Source organism: Trematomus bernacchii, unplaced genomic scaffold (assembly GCF_902827165.1).
Source record: "Trematomus bernacchii unplaced genomic scaffold, fTreBer1.1, whole genome shotgun sequence".
Taxonomy (NCBI): domain Eukaryota; kingdom Metazoa; phylum Chordata; class Actinopteri; order Perciformes; family Nototheniidae; genus Trematomus; species Trematomus bernacchii.
In genome coordinates this window covers 15,490,140-15,509,614 of record NW_022987720.1, presented here as the reverse complement: position 1 = coordinate 15,509,614, position 19,475 = coordinate 15,490,140, and the positions used below count along the sequence as shown (strand labels likewise).

General features: G+C 39.3%; 3 protein-coding genes across 4 annotated transcripts; 2 read left to right on the top strand and 1 right to left on the bottom strand.

The window, feature by feature from the left end:
• The first annotated feature begins 60 nt into the window (after positions 1-60).
• Positions 61-3,419, top strand: LOC117492478 (perforin-1-like). Its single transcript, XM_034142752.1, has 5 exons — positions 61-141; positions 435-1,005; positions 1,147-1,285; positions 1,453-1,667; positions 1,798-3,419. The coding sequence occupies exons 2-5, from the start codon at positions 473-475 to the stop codon at positions 2,675-2,677; spliced, it is 1,767 nt and encodes a 588-aa protein (XP_033998643.1). The 5' UTR covers positions 61-141; positions 435-472; the 3' UTR covers positions 2,678-3,419.
• Positions 136-8,624, top strand: LOC117492477 (perforin-1-like). 2 transcript variants are annotated; one of them, XM_034142751.1, is made up of 5 exons: positions 136-472; positions 5,730-6,262; positions 6,369-6,507; positions 6,597-6,811; positions 7,121-8,000. In XM_034142751.1, the coding sequence occupies exons 2-5, from the start codon at positions 5,730-5,732 to the stop codon at positions 7,998-8,000; spliced, it is 1,767 nt and encodes a 588-aa protein (XP_033998642.1). In that variant the 5' UTR covers positions 136-472. The 2 variants fall into 2 exon arrangements, with proteins under 2 accessions (XP_033998642.1, XP_033998641.1); XM_034142750.1 differs by lacking the exon at positions 136-472 and adding an exon at positions 3,773-3,901 and having other exon boundaries at positions 5,702-6,262; positions 7,121-8,624.
• On the bottom strand, positions 8,351-19,475 carry LOC117492480 (acanthoscurrin-1). The gene is made up of 16 exons (XM_034142755.1): positions 19,423-19,475; positions 19,213-19,290; positions 18,820-18,849; positions 18,518-18,562; positions 17,758-17,808; positions 13,770-13,832; positions 13,620-13,667; positions 13,506-13,526; positions 12,926-12,979; positions 12,448-12,483; positions 11,958-12,002; positions 10,581-10,655; positions 10,244-10,276; positions 9,893-9,931; positions 9,342-9,437; positions 8,351-9,180 (listed from the first exon to the last, which is right to left on the bottom strand). The coding sequence occupies exons 2-16, from the start codon at positions 19,268-19,270 to the stop codon at positions 9,176-9,178; spliced, it is 699 nt and encodes a 232-aa protein (XP_033998646.1). The 5' UTR covers positions 19,271-19,290; positions 19,423-19,475; the 3' UTR covers positions 8,351-9,175.

The following is a 19,475-nucleotide window of genomic DNA, read 5'->3' as shown; positions in this document are numbered from 1 at the left end:
TATTGTCTCTAAGACCACTATCACCTCACTCCCTCATCGTGTCCTGCCCCTCATAGTCTATAAAAACACGTTTTGAAAGAGATGCACAGTCAGATTCAAGCATTGAATGTGGGACGTGCAAGGACCAAAGGTTAGTGACAGGTAAGCTGATTTGCTCTTTTTGCTTTGGACAGTATGAGAAAAAGAAAATTGTCCGACCATCCTAAATATTGCTATTCAAACAAAGTGGGAATGCATTTGGATAGACAGGAGCAATATTTATGGAGAAAGATGCCACTAAAATAAAGAAATAGTGTTAATGTATTAGGTTATTTAGCATCTGCTAAAATCTGTTCATTGCTACTTCAATGTGGAATTCATCAGTCTAATCAGCAAGTAGTTGTGGTGTAGTAATAAACAGCATCAATTGCTCATGAATTGTATTTCTTTTCCAGGAAATCAGCTTGTTTTCATCACCTAACTAAACAGAAACATGTTTCTGTTAAATATTTGCATCTATGCCAGCCTCATGCTGTCCCTCCCTCAGTGTACATATCAATCCTGCACAGATGGGACACCCAGACAGTGTCGAGATGCAGAATTTGCTCCAGGTACCAATTTGGCCGGCGAAGGCTTTGATATCACCAAGATGGAACGTAAGGGAGCCTTTGTGCTCGACATGAATAAGTGGAAACGCAAGGACAAAACATGCACCCTGTGCAGCAACCCCTATCTGGAGAACAAAAAGCAAAAGCTCCCATTGTCAGTCATGGACTGGATAGCAAAGCAGTCCTGCAGCATGAAAGTGTCTAGCACGCTCCACAGATCCAGTGAGTCTCTGGTCAGTTCCAGCTCCTCTTCTGTGGATAACAACTGGAAGATCAATCTTGATGTTGATGTGGGTGACAAGAGCGGCTCATTGATGCTAGCTGGTACTAATTCCAAATTGGCTGAATACTCCATGGAAAAAACTAAGAATGACAAGTTTAGCTTCACAAGCCAAAGCATGTCCTGTGAGTACTACAGGTAAGAACACGAGGACTGAGATGAAACTTAATCCACACAATCCCCTTCATGCAAATAGAAATGTTATGAACAATGGCATAAATACTGAACTGTTGTTTGTCTCTTTCAAATTCTTTTTTTTGTTGGTCTCACTATAAACAGCTACAGAGTGTCCAGCACCCCCAAGTTGCACAGAGAATTTAAGAAAGCAGTGAAACAGCTTCCCAAAGTCTACAGTCCAGAAAACAAGCAACCATTTTACAAACTGTTTGACACCTTCGGCACCCATTACGTCACCAAGGTAAAGCAAAAAATAATGGCAGGATTGGAATAAAACAAAATCAATCTTCTCAAATTCAAGCAGTGCTGAAGATTATAGAGAGGAACAATTTGCTTATTCGGGATGTGTATTCGGGATAATATGTATATATATTATATATGTATTTATATTATATACTGTATTTCCAGGTGAAGTTGGGAGGAAGTGTTCAGTCTGTGACGAGCATCAGGCAGTGCCAGGCCAGCCTGCAGGGCCTCAGTGTCGAGGAGGTTCAGATGTGCCTGGAAGCTGAGGCGTCTGCCAGCATCAAAGTAATTACAATAAAAACAGAATCAAAACACTGCCAGAAGGACATTGAGAAGACAGAGAGCAAGTCGTCCTTCTACGGCCACTTCAACGACAGGTAAACACCATTTGTCTAATGTTTTGCATACATGCACTTATAAAATATAAAATACCAAACTGTGGTTGACATGAATTTCCACAAAGAAAACATTTCAAATTTTAAAATCACCACCCACTCTCCTCCCCAGGTTCACAGAAATAAAGGGGGGCCATACCACAGAGCCAGACCTTCTTTTCTCTGCTGACAAAGATCCATCCGCCTACAAAGAATGGCTGATATCACTACCGCATAACCCAGACATTGTCTCAAATTCCCTGAGCCCGCTTCATGAGTTACTTCCTATTAACACTCCTCTCCGGAAGAACCTGCGTTTAGCCATTAGCCATTACATCCTGGAGAAAGCCCTGTGGAAGAACTGCAGTGAGAGCTGTCAGGCCGGCATCAAGAGCGACAAGAGAGATTCCTGCGTGTGCCAATGCCACAACGAACTCGCTGTAAACCAAGACTGCTGCCCGACCCGTAAGGGCATGGCACGGGTCATCATAACTGTACAACGGGGTGCAGGACTGTGGGGAGACCACATCACAGCCACAGACGGCTATGTGAAGGTGTTTTTCAATGGGCAGATGAAGAGCCGTACCCATGTCATCTACAATAACAACTACCCACACTGGAACACTGTCATTGACCTGGGCGCTCTGGATGTGTCCTCAGGGCATCGAGTAAGATTTGAAGTGTGGGATCAGGACAACAAATGGGACGACGACCTGCTGGGACGATGTGAGAAAGCTTTGTCTGCTGGAGTCAAGCAGGATCTCTGTAACCTGAATCATGGCCAGCTTTTCTACAAGCTGGACGTGAAATGCGCTCCCAGTCTGAGTGGAGCGTTATGCAAGGACTATAAAGCCTCTCCAATGAGTCAAAGTCTGAAGGAGCTGTACGTGTCCCGTCATGCACATCCAGTTCCAAAAGCTATTCTGTTAGAGATGGGTGTGTTTGTGGATGAACCAAGCCCACTGAGCAACCAGAGTCTTACTGCAAAGACTCAGAAGTTTGATTTAAAGTAACAACTGCGTTAGGCTTTACTGATGCTTATATTGAAGGAATTAGCAACATTACTTTTTTTGTATTAATACGGTTAACCAAAGCAAAACACATCATCCATATCTGTCCTCACGAAGCTATTCTGATTTAGTCTTAACTTTTTTTTTTAACTATTAAGGTCATCTTTTTTTTTTTTAAAGAGACTTGTGTTTGACAAAATACTGTTGTTTTAAAGTCTAGAAAGACAAAATAGAAGTTTCAATATTTTCATTTACCTTCGTATTTGCATCATGTAACGCTCATTATACTATATTCACTGGGCTAGTCTTTCACAGCACAGCAAATCATATTTGAGTGATTTAAATTGTATTCTTGCCGCTTCTACTTAGCTCATTTTTTCTTATGTTTTATCAATGCAATTTCCCTTTTCTTATTATATACAGGAATTTATTAAAGGTACTAGTTTATTGACATTTGCGTCATATTTTTGCTAATTTGATATTTGACTTGACATTAGAGAAGTGAGGAATAGAACGTTAAGCCTTTGCTTTCGATCACACATGTATTGCCATCATAAATTGTTTTGTTATATTTTATAGTCAATTACTGTACTGCTTTTCTTAGACTCATACATGTATACGATTTTAATGATTGTTTACTTGTTCTGTTATCTGTAATGTAATCCAATTTTCGCTGTTCATTTTTAACATGTCACGTTTTTAAAATGTTGGTATACTTAAATAAATGACTTTTATGATGCTAAAAGTACTTATTTCTGATCATATGGCTGTAGGTGGTTTGCGAATATTAATTAACATGAATTTTCTTTGCTGAAACAATATCACTTCCTATTACAGGGCTATCTAAGAATCTTATACAAAACGGTTCAAGAATTTCTTTGCTTTTTGAATGTCATAAACTTAAAAGTGTATAATTGGAGTTCTCTGAGAAGGGCCACAGCCCACAACCACCTCAGAGAAGTTAAGGTTTGTGGTCTCTGGTACGTTATTGACTGGAAAGCCAGCCTTAGTTTGATGTTGTCACTATCAGTTTGAGTCTGTCTATAGACCACCAGCTCCTCCCTCTCAGCATCGCGGCTGCTCAACATGCAGTAAACTTTGAAACCACTTTTTCCCCCACCTCTCCAAAAGACCCCCACCACCTCCTGCCCTTTTTTTTGTTTAAAGCACAGATAACAATGCTCACAAGACAGTTTCACTAGTGCGGCGTGAACAGGCAAGACAAAGGTAAGTCTTATGCGCTCATACTGAAATATTCGTTCACGTTATTTGAATATACACCACCCTCTGTGGGTTATTTCAGAGTGCGTTGAGTTATTAAGCATCCGGTAAACTGTACATTGCAAAATCATCGGGTAATTCTATAGTAAAGCTTATTCTTGTTACATCTGGGGGGAAACAATGGTAAATGTTTCATCATCATTGGCCTTTGACTTAGAATATAGAATGTAGAAAATAAAGAGTCATAACATTTGGGAGTTTAATTATATAATAGATGCTTAAGAGATCTTAAAGTAAAGTCAGATTAGGTTTTCATTTAGCAGAATACCTTATCCAAAAAGAGCTATACAAATTCCAGTTTGTCAAATGTTAAGGCAGAATCAAAAGGGACACGTGGCCCTTTTTATGTTGAGGGACATTTGCATCATGCTCTCAATAAGTGGTAAACATATTTTGGCCTTCCAGTGCTTGACACCCTTGTGGCAAATGAGAAGATTTGTCTGCCTTCACTTACTGGTCGGAGGCTCAGTCATTGGTACATATTCATATATAAAGCCATGCTGGGTAAACTACCTTCTTATATCTGCTCTTTGATCTCACGGAGAGTGGCAAGTAGCTATTGCCTGAGATCCCAGGATGTGTTTTTATTAAATGTGCCAAGTGCTAGGACTGTTTTAGGTACTAAAGCTTTTATGTGCGCTGCTCCTCTGGCTTGGAACACCATGCAAAAAACATTGAAACTGAGCATTTTGATTCCCTTGCATCGTTTTAAAGCACGGCTGGATGAAATGTTATTGGATACCTGTAAATGTAAATAGGTTGCTAATGTATACCCCTGTAATTATGTTGTGATGTCCTTTTGTTTTCTGTTTGTTTTTATATGTGTAACTAAATGTACCGCAGGTCTCCCTTGAAAAAGAGATCGTTGATCTCAATGGGATTTTTTAACCTGGTTAAATAAAGGCTACAAACAAACAAACAAACAAGATATTTAATGGTGCCCAACCAAGTTTTTATGTAAACAAACAAAAGTAATCTTTACATTTTGTGTTTTTCACCAAAAACGCAGGTGGTGTATCCTTTAGGTTAACAAAGGGCATTGAATACATTTCTGTTCATATAAAACTTTCACAAAAAATCCGTCGGATGTCATGTTTTCTATAGGCAAGCTTAATGAAAACACAATACAAATAATCCTAAAATAGGGCCTTGAGGAACACCACAAGAGGAAGAATCAAAAGTAGGATAAAGAGTTACCACTTGAAGGTGAAACTGATATATTGTACAGATAAAATCCAAACCACAGGCGTGACTGTGAATATGAACTACATGAACAGGATAGCACAAAATCACCAACTTTATCAAAAGCAGCAGAAGTGTCTAACGTAATATTTTAGTAGTCTAATTTCCAATGACTAAAGTCATTTGTTTTGAGGAGCAAACTCTACAGATGGAAATTCATCCAACATGTGTTTTATAATCAACAAAAGGACAGAAACAATTACAAGAAAGTGTTTACCAAAGAAGTTTGATACTCATATAAAAAATTATGCTTTAAAATTGGCCATAAGTTATAAGTGTCATCAGTTAGGGAAGTTATTTTATTGAAATGTTTATCATGTTTTATGATGTTTTAAGGATGATGGAACAGTTGACTGAAGAGGTGTTTATGAGTACAGTATGAGGTTGTTTAAAAAAGTCAAACACACCTTTAAGAAGAAGTGACAAAATGACTTTATGTACAATGACCAAGTAGTAGTGGTGTACTAATGAACAATTGATTAATAAATCATGATTGTTTTTCAGGAGAAATCATCGTTAGTTTAACAGAAACATGTTTCTGTTAAATATTTGCATCTATGCCAGCCTCATGCTGTCCCTCCCTCAGTGTACATATCAATCCTGCACAGATGGGACACCCAGACAGTGTCTCGATGCAGAATTTGCTCCAGGTACCAATTTGGCCGGCGAAGGCTTTGATATCACCAACATGGAACGTAAGGGAGCCTTTGTGCTCGACATGAATCAGTGGAAACGCAAGGACAAAACATGCACCCTGTGCAGCAACCCCTATCTGGAGAACAAAAAGCAAAAGCTCCCATTGTCAGTCATGGACTGGATAGCAAAGCAGTCCTGCAGCATGAAAGTGTCTAGCACGCTCCACAGATCCAGTGAGTCTCTGGTCAGTTCCAGCTCCTCTTCTGTGGAAAACGACTGGAAGACCAATCTTGATGTTGATGTGGGTGACAAGAGCGGCTCATTGATGCTAGCTGGTACTAATTCCAAATTGGCTGAATACTCCATGGAAAAAACTAAGAATGACAAGTTTAGCTTCACAAGCCAAAGCATGTCCTGTGAGTACTACAGGTAAGAACACGAGGACTGGGATGAAACTTTATCCACACAATGCCCTAGCTAAACAAATTAATGCAATTATTTTGGTCTGTCTTTTTGGCTGTCTCACTATAAACAGCTACAGAGTGTCCAGCGCTCCCAAGTTGCATAAAGAGTTTCGGAAAGCAGTGAAACAGCTTCCCAAAGTCTACAGTCCAAAATTCAAGCAACGATTTTACAAACTGATTGCCACCTTCGGTACCCATTACGTCACCAAGGTAAGGAATTATTATTTTTTTTTTTTAAAGACTAAAGAATAATGTCATACATTTTCTCAAACAGTATGTGTTTAAAAATAAATTTCCAGGTGAAGTTGGGAGGAAGTGTTCAGTCTGTGACGAGCATCAGGCAGTGCCAGGCCAGCCTGCAGGGTGTCAGTGTGGAGGAGGTTCAGATGTGCCTGGAAGCTGAGGCGTCTGCCAGCATGAAAGGAAATACACTAAAAGCTGAAACAAAACACTGCCAGAAGGACGCTGACAAGATGGAAAGCAAGTCTTCCTTTTCCGGCCTCTTCAACGACAGGTACTTTCGCATATATTTGTCATGTTTTCCATTTATCGTAGGACTGCAAAAAACTATCTTTTTGTCCTTATCAGTTAGTCTACAGGTTATTTTCTATTTACTTGGTCCATAAAATGTCATAAATTGAAAAATCAAAATCAGAATCAGAATCAGAATACCTTTATTAGTCCCACAGAGGGGACATTTACGTTGTTACAGCAGAAAAAGATCCACAGACAGCTTAATGTTACATATGTTGTTTATAAATGACTATTTCCAGAACCAGAAAACCCCTGTTGGCTCAGTTTGTTAATCAACTGTCCTCCCCAGGTTCACAGAAATAAAGGGGGGCCATACCACAGAGCCAGACCTTCTTTTCTCTGCTGACAAGGATCCATCCGCCTACAAAGAATGGCTGATATCACTACCGCAGAACCCAGACATTGTCTCAAATTCCCTGAGCCCGCTTCATGAGTTACTTCCTATTAACACTCCTCTCCGGAAGAACCTGCGTTTAGCCATTAGCCATTACATCCTGGAGAAAGCCCTGTGGAAGAACTGCAGTGAGAGCTGTCAGGCCGGCATCAAGAGCGACAAGAGAGATTCCTGCGTGTGCCAATGCCACAACGAAGACGCTGTAAACCAAGACTGCTGCCCGACCCGTAAGGGCATGGCACGGGTCATCATAACTGTACAACGGGGTGCAGGACTGTGGGGAGACCACAGCACAGCCACAGACGGCTATGTGAAGGTGTTTTTCAATGGGCAGATGATCAGGCGTACCCATGTCATCTACAATAACAACTACCCACACTGGAACACTGTCATTGACCTGGGCGCTCTGGATGTGTCCTCAGGGCATCGAGTAAGATTTGAAGTGTGGGATGAGGACAACAAATGGGACGACGACCTGCTGGGACGATGTGAGAAAGCTTTGTCTGCTGGAGTCAAGCAGGATCTCTGTAACATGCAACATGGCCAGCTTTTCTACAAGCTGGACGTGAAATGCGCTCCCAGTCTGAGTGGAGCTTTATGCAAGGACTATAAAGCCTCTCCAATGAGTCAAAGTCTGAAGGAGCTGTACGTGTCCCGTCATGCACATCCAGTGCCAAAAGCTATTCTGTTAGAGATGGGTGTGTTTGTGGATGAACCAAGCCCACTGAGCAACCAGAGTCTTACTGCAAAGACTCAGAAGTTTGATGTGAAATAACTGCGTTGTCTTTTGGTTTTTCGCGCTTGCATAGCAACATTACTCTTCCGTACATAGATGATACATTAAGCAAGACCATTAATCATTCACTGACATCCATGATTACATATCTAAGGATCAGATAGAATGAGATGTCAATGTCTGTTGGGAGTAATTGGTTTATGTGCTTAAAAAGCGGCTGCAACTCAATTATGGTTTTAAGAAGGCATTTTACAGTTTCTGTAGCACGTGTTAGACAGAATAGTCAACGTAGGCTCTCTGAAATCAACATCAGCAGAAGATCCAAAAGGACTGAAATAGATTGCTAAAAACAGTTATTTTATTGTTTATGCTGTATCTGTGTTTTGGTATTATAACCATCGTTCTGTTGACTATGGCTTGAGAACAGCAAAGCATATTTTAAAAGTCCTTGCTCCGGATGCAAACTTTTGAGTCACTGCAGTTTTAACTTATTCATATATCTATTTCATTTTTTTACATACCTTAACATAAAAATATATAGTGCATTTTTGTAGTTTTTTTATTATATTTAGAAGCAACATTTACTTGTGTGATTTGTGTATTGTAATCATGTCATTATTTTAAGGATTTTTGTTTATCCATAATAAAAGCATTGCATCTGAACCGTTTGTGGTACTTGATGTTTCATTTCATTACCTTTGGTTTTCAATTGAGTGTTTGTGTTTCTACGGTGTTTCTATTGCCTGACATTAGAAAGGAAGTGGTAAAACTTCCTGTGTACGGATGAGGCTTTTCTGAGGCCGTTATAAAGAACAATGTGTGAACAATGTTTGTACTCAGATGCTTCTATACAGCAAAATATTACATATCATTTATTGGATTAAAACAGTACATAATTTTATTTTTTAGATTGTAAAACATTGAAGCACATTTCATGGACTTAATAAAAATGCATGTTCATCAATCACCACACATTTTATTCAGTGTTGACAGAATAAGACTGGTGGGGCACTGCATGTTTAGGACCAACAAGACAAACAGGTAACACATTACACTTACAGAAGAAGACAAAGGAGGTTATGAAAAATAAAGCAAAAGACAAAACAGACAACACAACAGGACAGATGAAGAGAAACACACAGAAAGCTTTAAAAACACATGTAACTGAAGACATTATGTAAATGATCCACTTTAAGAAGCCCAGGTTATTTGAATTAGCCTAAAGACAGAGACAAGGAGGTAGGGGGAGGAACATAAAGATATTGAATCAGGAAAAATAGATGAATTTGATTGGTTGATGACCGACACAAGTATGCAAAACATATTATACAGTGGCAATGAACTCATGCACTTCCTCCCTTATAAATGTAAATAACTGACCTTCCCGCACCCGCATCGTAAACCCTCCAACATTCTCACCTTTGTATCCATTTCCAAGGGCAGCGTTCCCTCTGTCATATTTGCCAGCTTGCTCTCCTGCGAAAGGATCAACCCAGTTCAATGTTATACATGTGTAGAGAAGGAAATGGCCGCAGCAAGAACAGGTTTGGACTTGTATTAGCGTACTCAGCCACACGCTATGCAGGCCAAAGACCCTTGAGTGGGAAATAATATATAATGCATGCAGTTGTACCTTTGGTGTGGCAGCAATTTAAGTAAAAGCTTATGTGCATGTAAAAAAAGGAGTATAAAGTATAGAGTTCATTTTCCAAAAATAGCCTCACTATGTTTGTTTCAGACAGGAAAAGAGCACAAATATTTCGACACATGCAAGACCGCACACTAGTTAGTTATGAAAGCTAATTTGTAGCACTGCAAATTGTGCAGTACACTGTAATAGTGCAAGAAGACATGACTAATAAGGTCTCCAGAAACAGCAAAGTGAGAGGAAGTTGATCATTAATGAGGAAGTCTGAGGGTTTCTTGCTTACCCAAGGCATCTTGAGTTGCTCCTAGCTGTGCACCAAATCCTTAACAAACACAATCAAACAAGTTTTATATTTAATACAGAAATAATACACAAAATGATCTTTTGTTATGATATTTGGACTTTGGGAATAGCTGGATAATGTGTGCAGCTAAAACGTGTTCTTAAAAATTGTAATCTCAATTATACAAGACATACCGATACTAAAATACTTATTACTGCCATGCTCATGTGGCCTCATCTGTGAAGTGCAGTCTTATGTTCTAGTCGGACAAAAGACATACAGTAGGGCCTTGTGAATTGTGTCAACGGTGTGCATGTGTTTCTCTGGGTGAGAGAGTGCAATCAAAGTCACCTGTTTGCTGAGGTCCATATCCTGCAGCAGCTCCTAAAACAACACAAAATATGAAGAAACTTGAAATCCATTACAAGGTACATTTTTTAATACATTTTATACATACATTGCATTTTCATATATTGTTTTGTTTCGTAATTAATAAGCAATGTTATCCATTTGCTCTATTATCAGCTTTACTGGGGTTGAAACCTGACTGGGACATATCTGGTTAAATACAAATTAACCAACACCATGCTACTTTAGAGAAGAAAAGCCAAACAATTTGCCATCAGACCGTTTCTCACAGTTTGTAGATCTCTCATACAAATAACAACACCCTATCACTCCTTCTCACCATATTTGTTGGCGGTTTTGGCACCTTCAGCACCGAGGTTGAGCTGCTGAGCAGGATACGGGTAGCCACCGTCACCTGAGGGGGGGCAATGTTATACGTCAAGTATTCCACTGTTCTGCTCGCATGTTTCGGTAAACTGACAGGATGAGTGAGGGCCGAGATGTTACTTTTGTTATTGTTTGTACAGCTATTTAATGTGCTTAATATTGTGACAGGGGTTAATATAGTGACAGGAGTAAATGTGGTCTTACAAATCTCGGGCTAACGTTACTTGCAAGGGCGATGAAAGTCCATTACTTTTGTAAATCCAGACACCATAGAGTACATTAATATGCTAACACCATGGCAATGGCGTTTTTCATGGTCAGTTAACCCTTACTGTAGTAAGTTCCAGTAATACCAGAATGAGTTGTATTAGTATCGTAGTTTCAATAAGAAGTAATGTTGCAATTATTACCTAAAGAAATAGTTCATCATTTTGGGAACTTTGCATGTTTGCATTTTTTGTAAAGATGATCAGAAGATTGAAATTGCACTTCTGTAAGTGGGAATAATACAACTGTAGCCAGCAGTCACTTAGCTTGGATAAGCACAACAAACTGTATACAGTGGGAAAGAGCTTAATCCTCTAAAGCTTAATTTAAGCAGTATAAATGTGTTGATCTTCTCAATAAGCTCTAAGCAAATAAGATAAACAAATGTCCTTAATCGTAAACCTATTCCGTCAAATGTAGATTACATACGGACACCTGTCAGCTATTAGTATATTTGATATGACTACAGATTACATTATGTTTGCAGGGACCTGAGCAGCTCCTCCTGCTACAAGGACAAAGTAAATGGGCAGAAGGGGAAACTTACTCATGTCTATTCTCTCTTTTCACCCTTACATGCTGTAAACCAGCTCTGTGCTATCCACAAGTTCAAGTCTGACTCATGCGTGGAAAGGCTCTTTGACAGAAGCCTGACTAATAGTGTGACAGAAGGATGAGGTCATGTCAGTGCTGCTCACCAAATTTGCCACCGGTTTTTAGGCTTCAGAGACAGACGTCACAGAAAATATATTCATACAGAGCTCTTAGTGGTGCAGTCGAGGAGCTTATTGTCTTCCAGGTCAATACATATTCTCAACACATATTAGATCTGACAGAAATATGGTAGACAAGTAACTTAAGCTTTTATGTTGAATTTGTGTTTTAAATTAAAGCCATCCTGCTATATGTTATATAATCAACTCGTAAAATACCACAAACCAACCATTACAAGGTGTAGTTCTCCGTTTGTAGTCTAAAATGAGTTTATTTGTAACAGTATATGGCAGTCAGAGTAAACATACAGTGTAAACTCTGAGGATGCCCCCGTCCTTAAATCTCTTACCATATCCTCCCTGGACTTGTCCAGCATAGCCTCCTGTACCGAGGGCTGGAGAAACAGGGAAAGATCATTAACATGCAGGTGAGACACTGTTTATCTAGTTACACCTTTAAATGTAACTATGTTATAAGCATCTACATGAGCAGGAAGACGGAAACCATCAGATTAAACTAGTCGGCTTATTTAAATAAGAGACAATAGCTACACCCAGTGGATATAATATCACACTGGATGTCCTCTTATTTCTTTCGCCGTTAAATGTCGCAGGTTAAAGCATCTACTGGTTAGTGCCATCACCTCTAATGGGTTGAAGCAGGTTATAACTCTGCAAACTGTTACCTTGGCGCTTCCCTGATTTGGTCTCAGCACCATCAGATAACTCTGAAGTGTAACCAAGCCCTGAAACATAGTTCTAATTAGCATTATACTTTGTCTGTGAGCTAGTTACTAACCCTTTACCCCCTTAGTCCATTTTCCTTTATAGGTCACTCACCAGCCCCAAGACCATCGCCGTAACCATTGCCATAACCTGCTGAGAGAATGAGAGATATGTTAAAACATTTCAAATAAATAGTTACCTTCAACAAATATATAGAATGAATTGGTGCATTTGATATTTCTGACTTTAACCAGAATCAAAAGGAAAACAAATGTTGAAGATAGTTTTCCTGTGTGTATGTGATATGCCTGTAAACAAAGCTTTGGCACCAACATCTCAGAAAACAACAAAAAAGACTCTAAACACACAAAGGATCCACCTGTCGTAACTAAACATCATCACTCCTGTCAGTAATGGTTTTGATGAAGAGGGAAGCTTGGTCATTGCAGTCAGACAATTCACGTTTCAAGGACAAAGTTTTGTTTTTTGTATTTAAATGATCTTCTATGTTGTCTTCTTTAGGTGGCATTACACATGTTTGACTGATAGTATTTGAATGTTTCTGTACATATGGTAATGAGTTGCCATTTACCGTAGCCATTGCCTGCCATGGGACCCAGGTGTCCTGTTGCTCCCTCACCATAGCCTGTGAAGACACATTCAAAGCATCTTGTATGGGAGATGGACTCTCGCTATTTCTGCATATTTTTGTTAAATACATCAATATTTAACTAAGGACCAATATAATAGATTGTAACATGAAACACTACTACAAAAACATGACTTTCATGCATGCAAAAAAAGAGGGAAAAGCTTCCATGGGAGTGCAATTGACAAAAACAGACTGAAATGGTTTGTGAGTAATCCTTTGATTTCCAAAACACTATCAATTATTCAACAGAAAAGAAAGGAGGAGACCGAAGCAGCTTCTCTTTGACCTTGGGGAAGGATGAAATGAAATGCAGTTGGGCTTTTCTTTCTAGAAACTCAAAAGCCAATGAGGGGTTTACAGGGAAAAGTAGCAGCTGATTTTCTGCTCCTTGATACATGATCTTATGAGCTCCATTCAGAATCTGAACATGACAAATACTGATTCTCTTTGTTTTCAGACAAGCTTCTTCATTTGCCATTAGGCAGGCATAATAAAGGAGCAACACTTAGTGGATACCCACCTTGTCCGAGAGCAGCAGCAGCTGAGTTTTGGAGAGACAGAAAGATAAGAGTTAGAAAATGGCGCAAAAATAATCCATATATTTTCAAGAAAAGAGTAATTAATGAAAATGCACCTCCAAGTTTGCCAGCTGCACCCCCCAGGTATGCTCCCTGTCCTAAACCTGTAGGCAGTGATTGGAAATCTTAACCACAGGTTATATAAAGTATCTGCTATCTGCTAGCAATAAGTGTTTTCTGTGTTATGTATCACTGGCCAACCTTACCTGCTCCGTAGCCCCCGGCCCCCAGGCTGGCTCCCAGATAGTTTCCTGCTCCACCCATATAACCTGCGGAGAAAGGAAACACAAGCTTAGTAAAAATCATCTGTGGTTTTCTGTAAACTGGAAAGAAATGTTGCCAGTTTTTCTCTGTAATTAAAAACATGAATATTGATCAGTCAGTACTGCTATGGGTTAAAAGTTTGAAACGCATGATGACACCGGGACATGATATCCAACATCCTTCATTTGTTTCCATATACAGAAGATACAGAAGCTGCTGTTAATCGAGTGTGTGGTGTAACATGTGCCGCTGACAGCGGAAGAAAAAGCAAAACAAACACACACACAATAGATTTCAACATGTTTGCCAGGATTGTATGGTTTTTCGCATCGTCTGCCCTGGACAATTTCCTGGATTGAATCCTAAAAACCACATCACCAGATGCTGAATCGTCTTCATACATCTCTGTTTAATAGCTCTTTAAAAGTCTACTTAGAGGGAATTAGACACATTTCTCTTTGTTTTACATAATGTCTTCTCTGTCTCTCAATCTCACTCTTTCCCTATTAAGTTTTCTATAACACTACAGTGATTTCTGAATAGTCATACAACAAAAAGAAAGACAATAGGATATTGAAATATTGTTGTAGGCATTACTTCTACTGTAAGAAACCTGATAACTATATCAGGATGACTTTCTAGAAACACAACATGTAATACATTCAAAGACCCCAACATAAAGCACCAGTTGTCTCTTTAGATACAGTTTAACATGCTGCAGCCGTTATACAATAAATGGTGTAATGTGAAGGTAAAGAGATTACTAGATCTAAGTTTTAAAATGCCAATTTTCTTCTAAAACAACGTACCAAGGACAATAGAAATGTGTATTTTTGACACTGGCACTGTTGAACACTGTAAAGGGAAAATACTTTTCTAATTTACAAGATACTAGTTTAGGCCTGTATACTACACATGATACTACATACTGTACATGAAAAGCAGATATCAAAGATATCAAACTATAGTTTGATATATAATCAGGAACACATCAGTACAATAACTGAAAAAGGCCTTTGAAGTAGATATTGAATAATAATAAGCCACACCCATCCTGTTACCATGAAGCATTCAAATGTTAAACAGAAAAGGACACTGCTGCTGATTTATTCTCAGTTGGTTTGTTATTTGGGTAGAAATAAATCCTGAGAGCATACTACTGCTGTTAGCAGCTGAGGGTCCTAAAGCAGCTGGACCGTAAGAAACCAAATGCCCAAGGCCTTGAATCCATAACAACTATCTGAAAGCAATAAAAGCCATGTATCTGCTAAAGCTATATCCCAAAGATCACAACAATAATGGACGGGCTTGCTCATAGTTCTGTGAAACTGATTCCAGTTTACAAACTCTTCATAATGCAGAAAAAAGAATAAAACAAACATTGTGTTCTGGCCACTACTCTCTTGTAGTACCAAGCTAAGTGACTGTAGCAGTCAACAACAAATATGTCTTGGTTGCATTTTTACATCACATCAATAGAGAAAGAACACAGGGCCAAAGCTTCAGAAAATAGATCTGTGGAGTTTTTAAAGACAACAATCACCAGCAAAACAAGTCATACTTGATGAATCATGCAAAACAAACACATGTACAGTAAATGAACTGCATTTAAGTTGTAATTTAGTATATGTGAACTGATAGACAGTGACATGTGGGCTGAGAAACTATAGATCTAAAAAATGCACAAAAAACATTATGATGGTATATAAAGACAAAGCTTTGCTCTTACTTGTTGCCTGGTCATTCCTCCCAGTCTGTCCTGGAATACCGAGAGATTTTGACTCTGTGGCATCATGTTCAGCGTGGGAAAGGTGTTTGGATTTCTGACCATCAGCAGTGAAGCCTTCAGCTTCCTGCCCTTCCATTAAGGTGATGCCTAACCTTTGGGTGCCTTGAGTTTGAAGATTTAGTGAACCGCGACTATGATTTTCTACAGTCACGGCTCCACGGATTCTGGGCTTATTTTTGTCTTTAGCCACAAGGCCAAGCTCTCTGACACCCTGCCCGTCTGCTACAGCAGATACATGGCCTCGGCTTCCCTGCCCTTGTTGAAGAGAGAATATGTTGTCTCTGCCATCTTGATTTGGTGAAATAGGCCGTTGATAAGTTGTTTCTTCTTGAGCTTGGGGAGTTGCACTTCCAAGATGTTTGCCGTCCTTCCCAATCTGAGTCTGGAGCGATAAACCTCGGGTGGACTGTGTTTCCAAACCCAAAAGCTCATGGTGATTGATTCCAAGCGCATGTAACAAGTCCCGATTGGATGCACAGTTTGGGTTTTGCTGATTATGTTGGATAGATGAATCATAGTCTCTTGCACCCTGTACCCGAGCGGAGGCAGAACTCAGACTTTTGATGTTGTCTTTAACAAGAGGCAGTTGGTGTCGCACACCTCTTGCGGCCAGTGTGGATTCGCGGCTTGCTGTGCCCCTTCTTTCTAAGAGGGTAGGATCATATCTTTCTCCTCCTTGTGGAACACCCATCCCAAAACCTTTACTCTGTTTATCAAGGGGTATCAAAGGTCCACGATGTGATGCTTTAACCAGAGGATTAAGGTTTCCATGTGGCAGTACAGCAGGTCTAAAGCCAGTTTCTGCCTGTGATTCAGAAGCAGTAAGTATATTGCCTCTCCTCATGTTGGGCATTTCAGGTCCAATATTTCTGTCTGCATACGAGGGACCAAGTGCTATGCTCTTTTCTTTCTTCAGATCTTGAACAGCGTGGCCCAGATTGGCCATCATAGGTCCACCCAATTCTGCTGCAGACGCACCTGGCAGAGAAATATCATCATGCATTCACGATGTCTTGGTGGTTCAGAGACAACAGTTTCTTTGAGGGTCAACAGCACACTGTAGTGGCCAGTGGCAAATATATTTAGTGTTCTTTTTAATTGATGTGTGTATTAGAGCAATTAATGCAATATAACACATCATCCATACAGTAGTCGGTACTCAAATAGAGGTCATTCGAGACCAAACAGAGACGAGACAAAATGCATTATGGCCTGGAGTTAGTCCAGTTTCAGATGACAGAACCAGATCATCACCATAATAAGAACTAAGAAGACACACAACTGAAGCCACACTTTGGAAAGACACTTATAGTGCTCATCACTGAGAAGAGCAATGACATCAACACATGACAACAAAATGTTGCCACCCTAAATTGTTTGAATGCCATAAAACGCATCAGTGTTACGGCACAAGACAAAGTCGCAAAATGACTCATCATTGTGTAGAAAACAACTGACAACAAAGTTTAGTAAAACACGGACAGGGTACAAAGGCAGAAACCTACATTTCAAAACCTTTAAAAGTGAAAATATTTGCAGTTTCAAATACTTTTCTTGAAACAACAGACATTTTCATGCATTCTCTAACCCAATTACTTTCAAGAACCAGAACTGTGACCAGAATACGGTCATTTATTATTATATGTCATTGCTCAAAAAAACATGATATCGTCCCAAGAATTAAGTGTGTAACATTGTTTTGGTGCAAAATGCAGCTTTCACAATCTCAGAGTGTCATTGTAATCTGACTTCAATTCAGATGTTTGTGTATACTAATTGTGCATAACCTATATTCCGGCCCTTGTAAACCACTAAGCACTAAGTACATATCAAACCACATTAACTTCCAGGTTTTTAACTGTGGTAATAAGAACTGGGGAACTCATGCAACATGCAACACAGATGAAACACTGATAGACAAACACAGTTAAACATCAGCCCAGTGCACACTGAAACAGGAGCTGATGATAACAGTACAGATGGAAGGTGAGATTTCATGCACACAAAAGCCAGCATGAACTCGACCTCAGTAAATCACAAGACACTCATTTCACAGAGGTTAAAGACAAATACAACAGAGGACAAAGACAGACGCAGACCGACAGAAACAAACAAACAGGTTGCTTTGTTGAAGGTTTTACCAGGTTTTAGCTGCTTAGCCTTCTGTCCAGTTGGATAGCCAAGTCCAATTCCTAATGATAGCAGATCAAAGTTGAAATCTTTTTAAAATTTGTATTAGTTTTCATTGTATTATTTCCGTTTTTTTTTTTTAAATATATTTCGTTTTGGTACATTTCTTTTGGAAAAGGTAAGATTTCGCAGAATTATGTAGCTGCCCTTTCACTAACACATAACTAGAAAATGTGTCAATTGCAATATCATTCTGACCCAATACATTGAAATCATGATTTGATTAATGAGTCCAACAAGACTAGACTGAATGTGAAAAACAATGGCGATTCATTGTGAAGCAGTTGCGGCATAGCGCCATCTCCAGGTTTTTAGATGTATTATTTTAATTGTAATTAAGCAATATTGTTTCAATTTGTTTGTAGATTATTGCTTTTAATGGGTTTCAGTTTGGGTATGAGAAATGTAAATTATTTCACTCACAGAGTTCCATGAATGAGACCATACAGTTCTACAGTCTTCAGTCTACAGTAATTTGCGAGGATGAGCCTCTCTGTAAATGTGGTTTAGGACAAATGGTTATATTATTTTTTTAAAACAATGTTGGCCATGGTTTTGCAAGACTCTTCTCTGCAATCTCATAAACCTGATAACTGACAGCAGAAGTGTGTTTTTGGCAGGAGCGATGGTACACAAATAATCCCCAGCATACAAATCTGAGCAGATGGAAGAAGTAATGGGTTGTGAGGTAAGACTTGATTATTCACTTACCTGGTCGCACACCCTGATATCCCATGCCGGGTAAAGACCCGTATCCTGGCAAGAAAACAAATGGCCAAGTTCAGAGGATGTGGAGTAAATCTGTAACTCTGACAAGCACTCTGATTACATCACTAGCTCCCTGGGTTTTTCAATCTGCGCCTTATATCAAGTTCAAAGACAATGACAGAGTGCCCCAGAGTGGAGATCCATGAAAAAAACAAGCTGAGGGTTTACAGAGAGTGCAATTCACAGTGTGCTCTCTCTTTTGGGCAAACAGCGTAAGGAACTCATCAAAACATAAAATGACTTACCTGGCTGAATGCCGAGGCCAGCTCCATAAACTGGAAAAATCACAAAAACAGAGGTTTATTTACAAAGTTTCTACCGCCAGCAGTGTTAACATGAGATTTGCCTTCTTCCTTTCCCCTTAGACTTTACACAGGCTGATTTAATGTAATACCAGTAAAAAACTAGTGAACAGGTTGGAATAAAGGTTGTGAACATAAGCAGGAAGTCCTATTACTAAATTGCAGCTGCTTGGGATAAACACATTAATGTGAGACAACAATGGGTTATGTAAAGCCAGACAACTTTAAATCTTATTTCTCAATAACAGTCAAATGTATTTATCAACCAGCAACATCTATATTTCTAAATAAAATATAAACTGGATAATAACATGTTCCTTTATAGGCCAGTCTTACCACGTTTCCCTCCCTGGCCCAAACCCATTCCAGTTGGGAGTCCAGTCCCTAAGCCCATTCCTGTGCCCAGAGCAGCACCTGAAATAACAAGAAAATGTTATGTCAAAAACAGGCAATATATTAATAAACTACATTAAATATCTACATGGAGCAAGTAAATAATGCACAACAAAATTCAAGGGAATATAATAAATGTTTATATTGATGTACCATATCCGCCCTGCGCTCCATATCCGCCCTGCGCTCCATATCCGCCCTGCGCT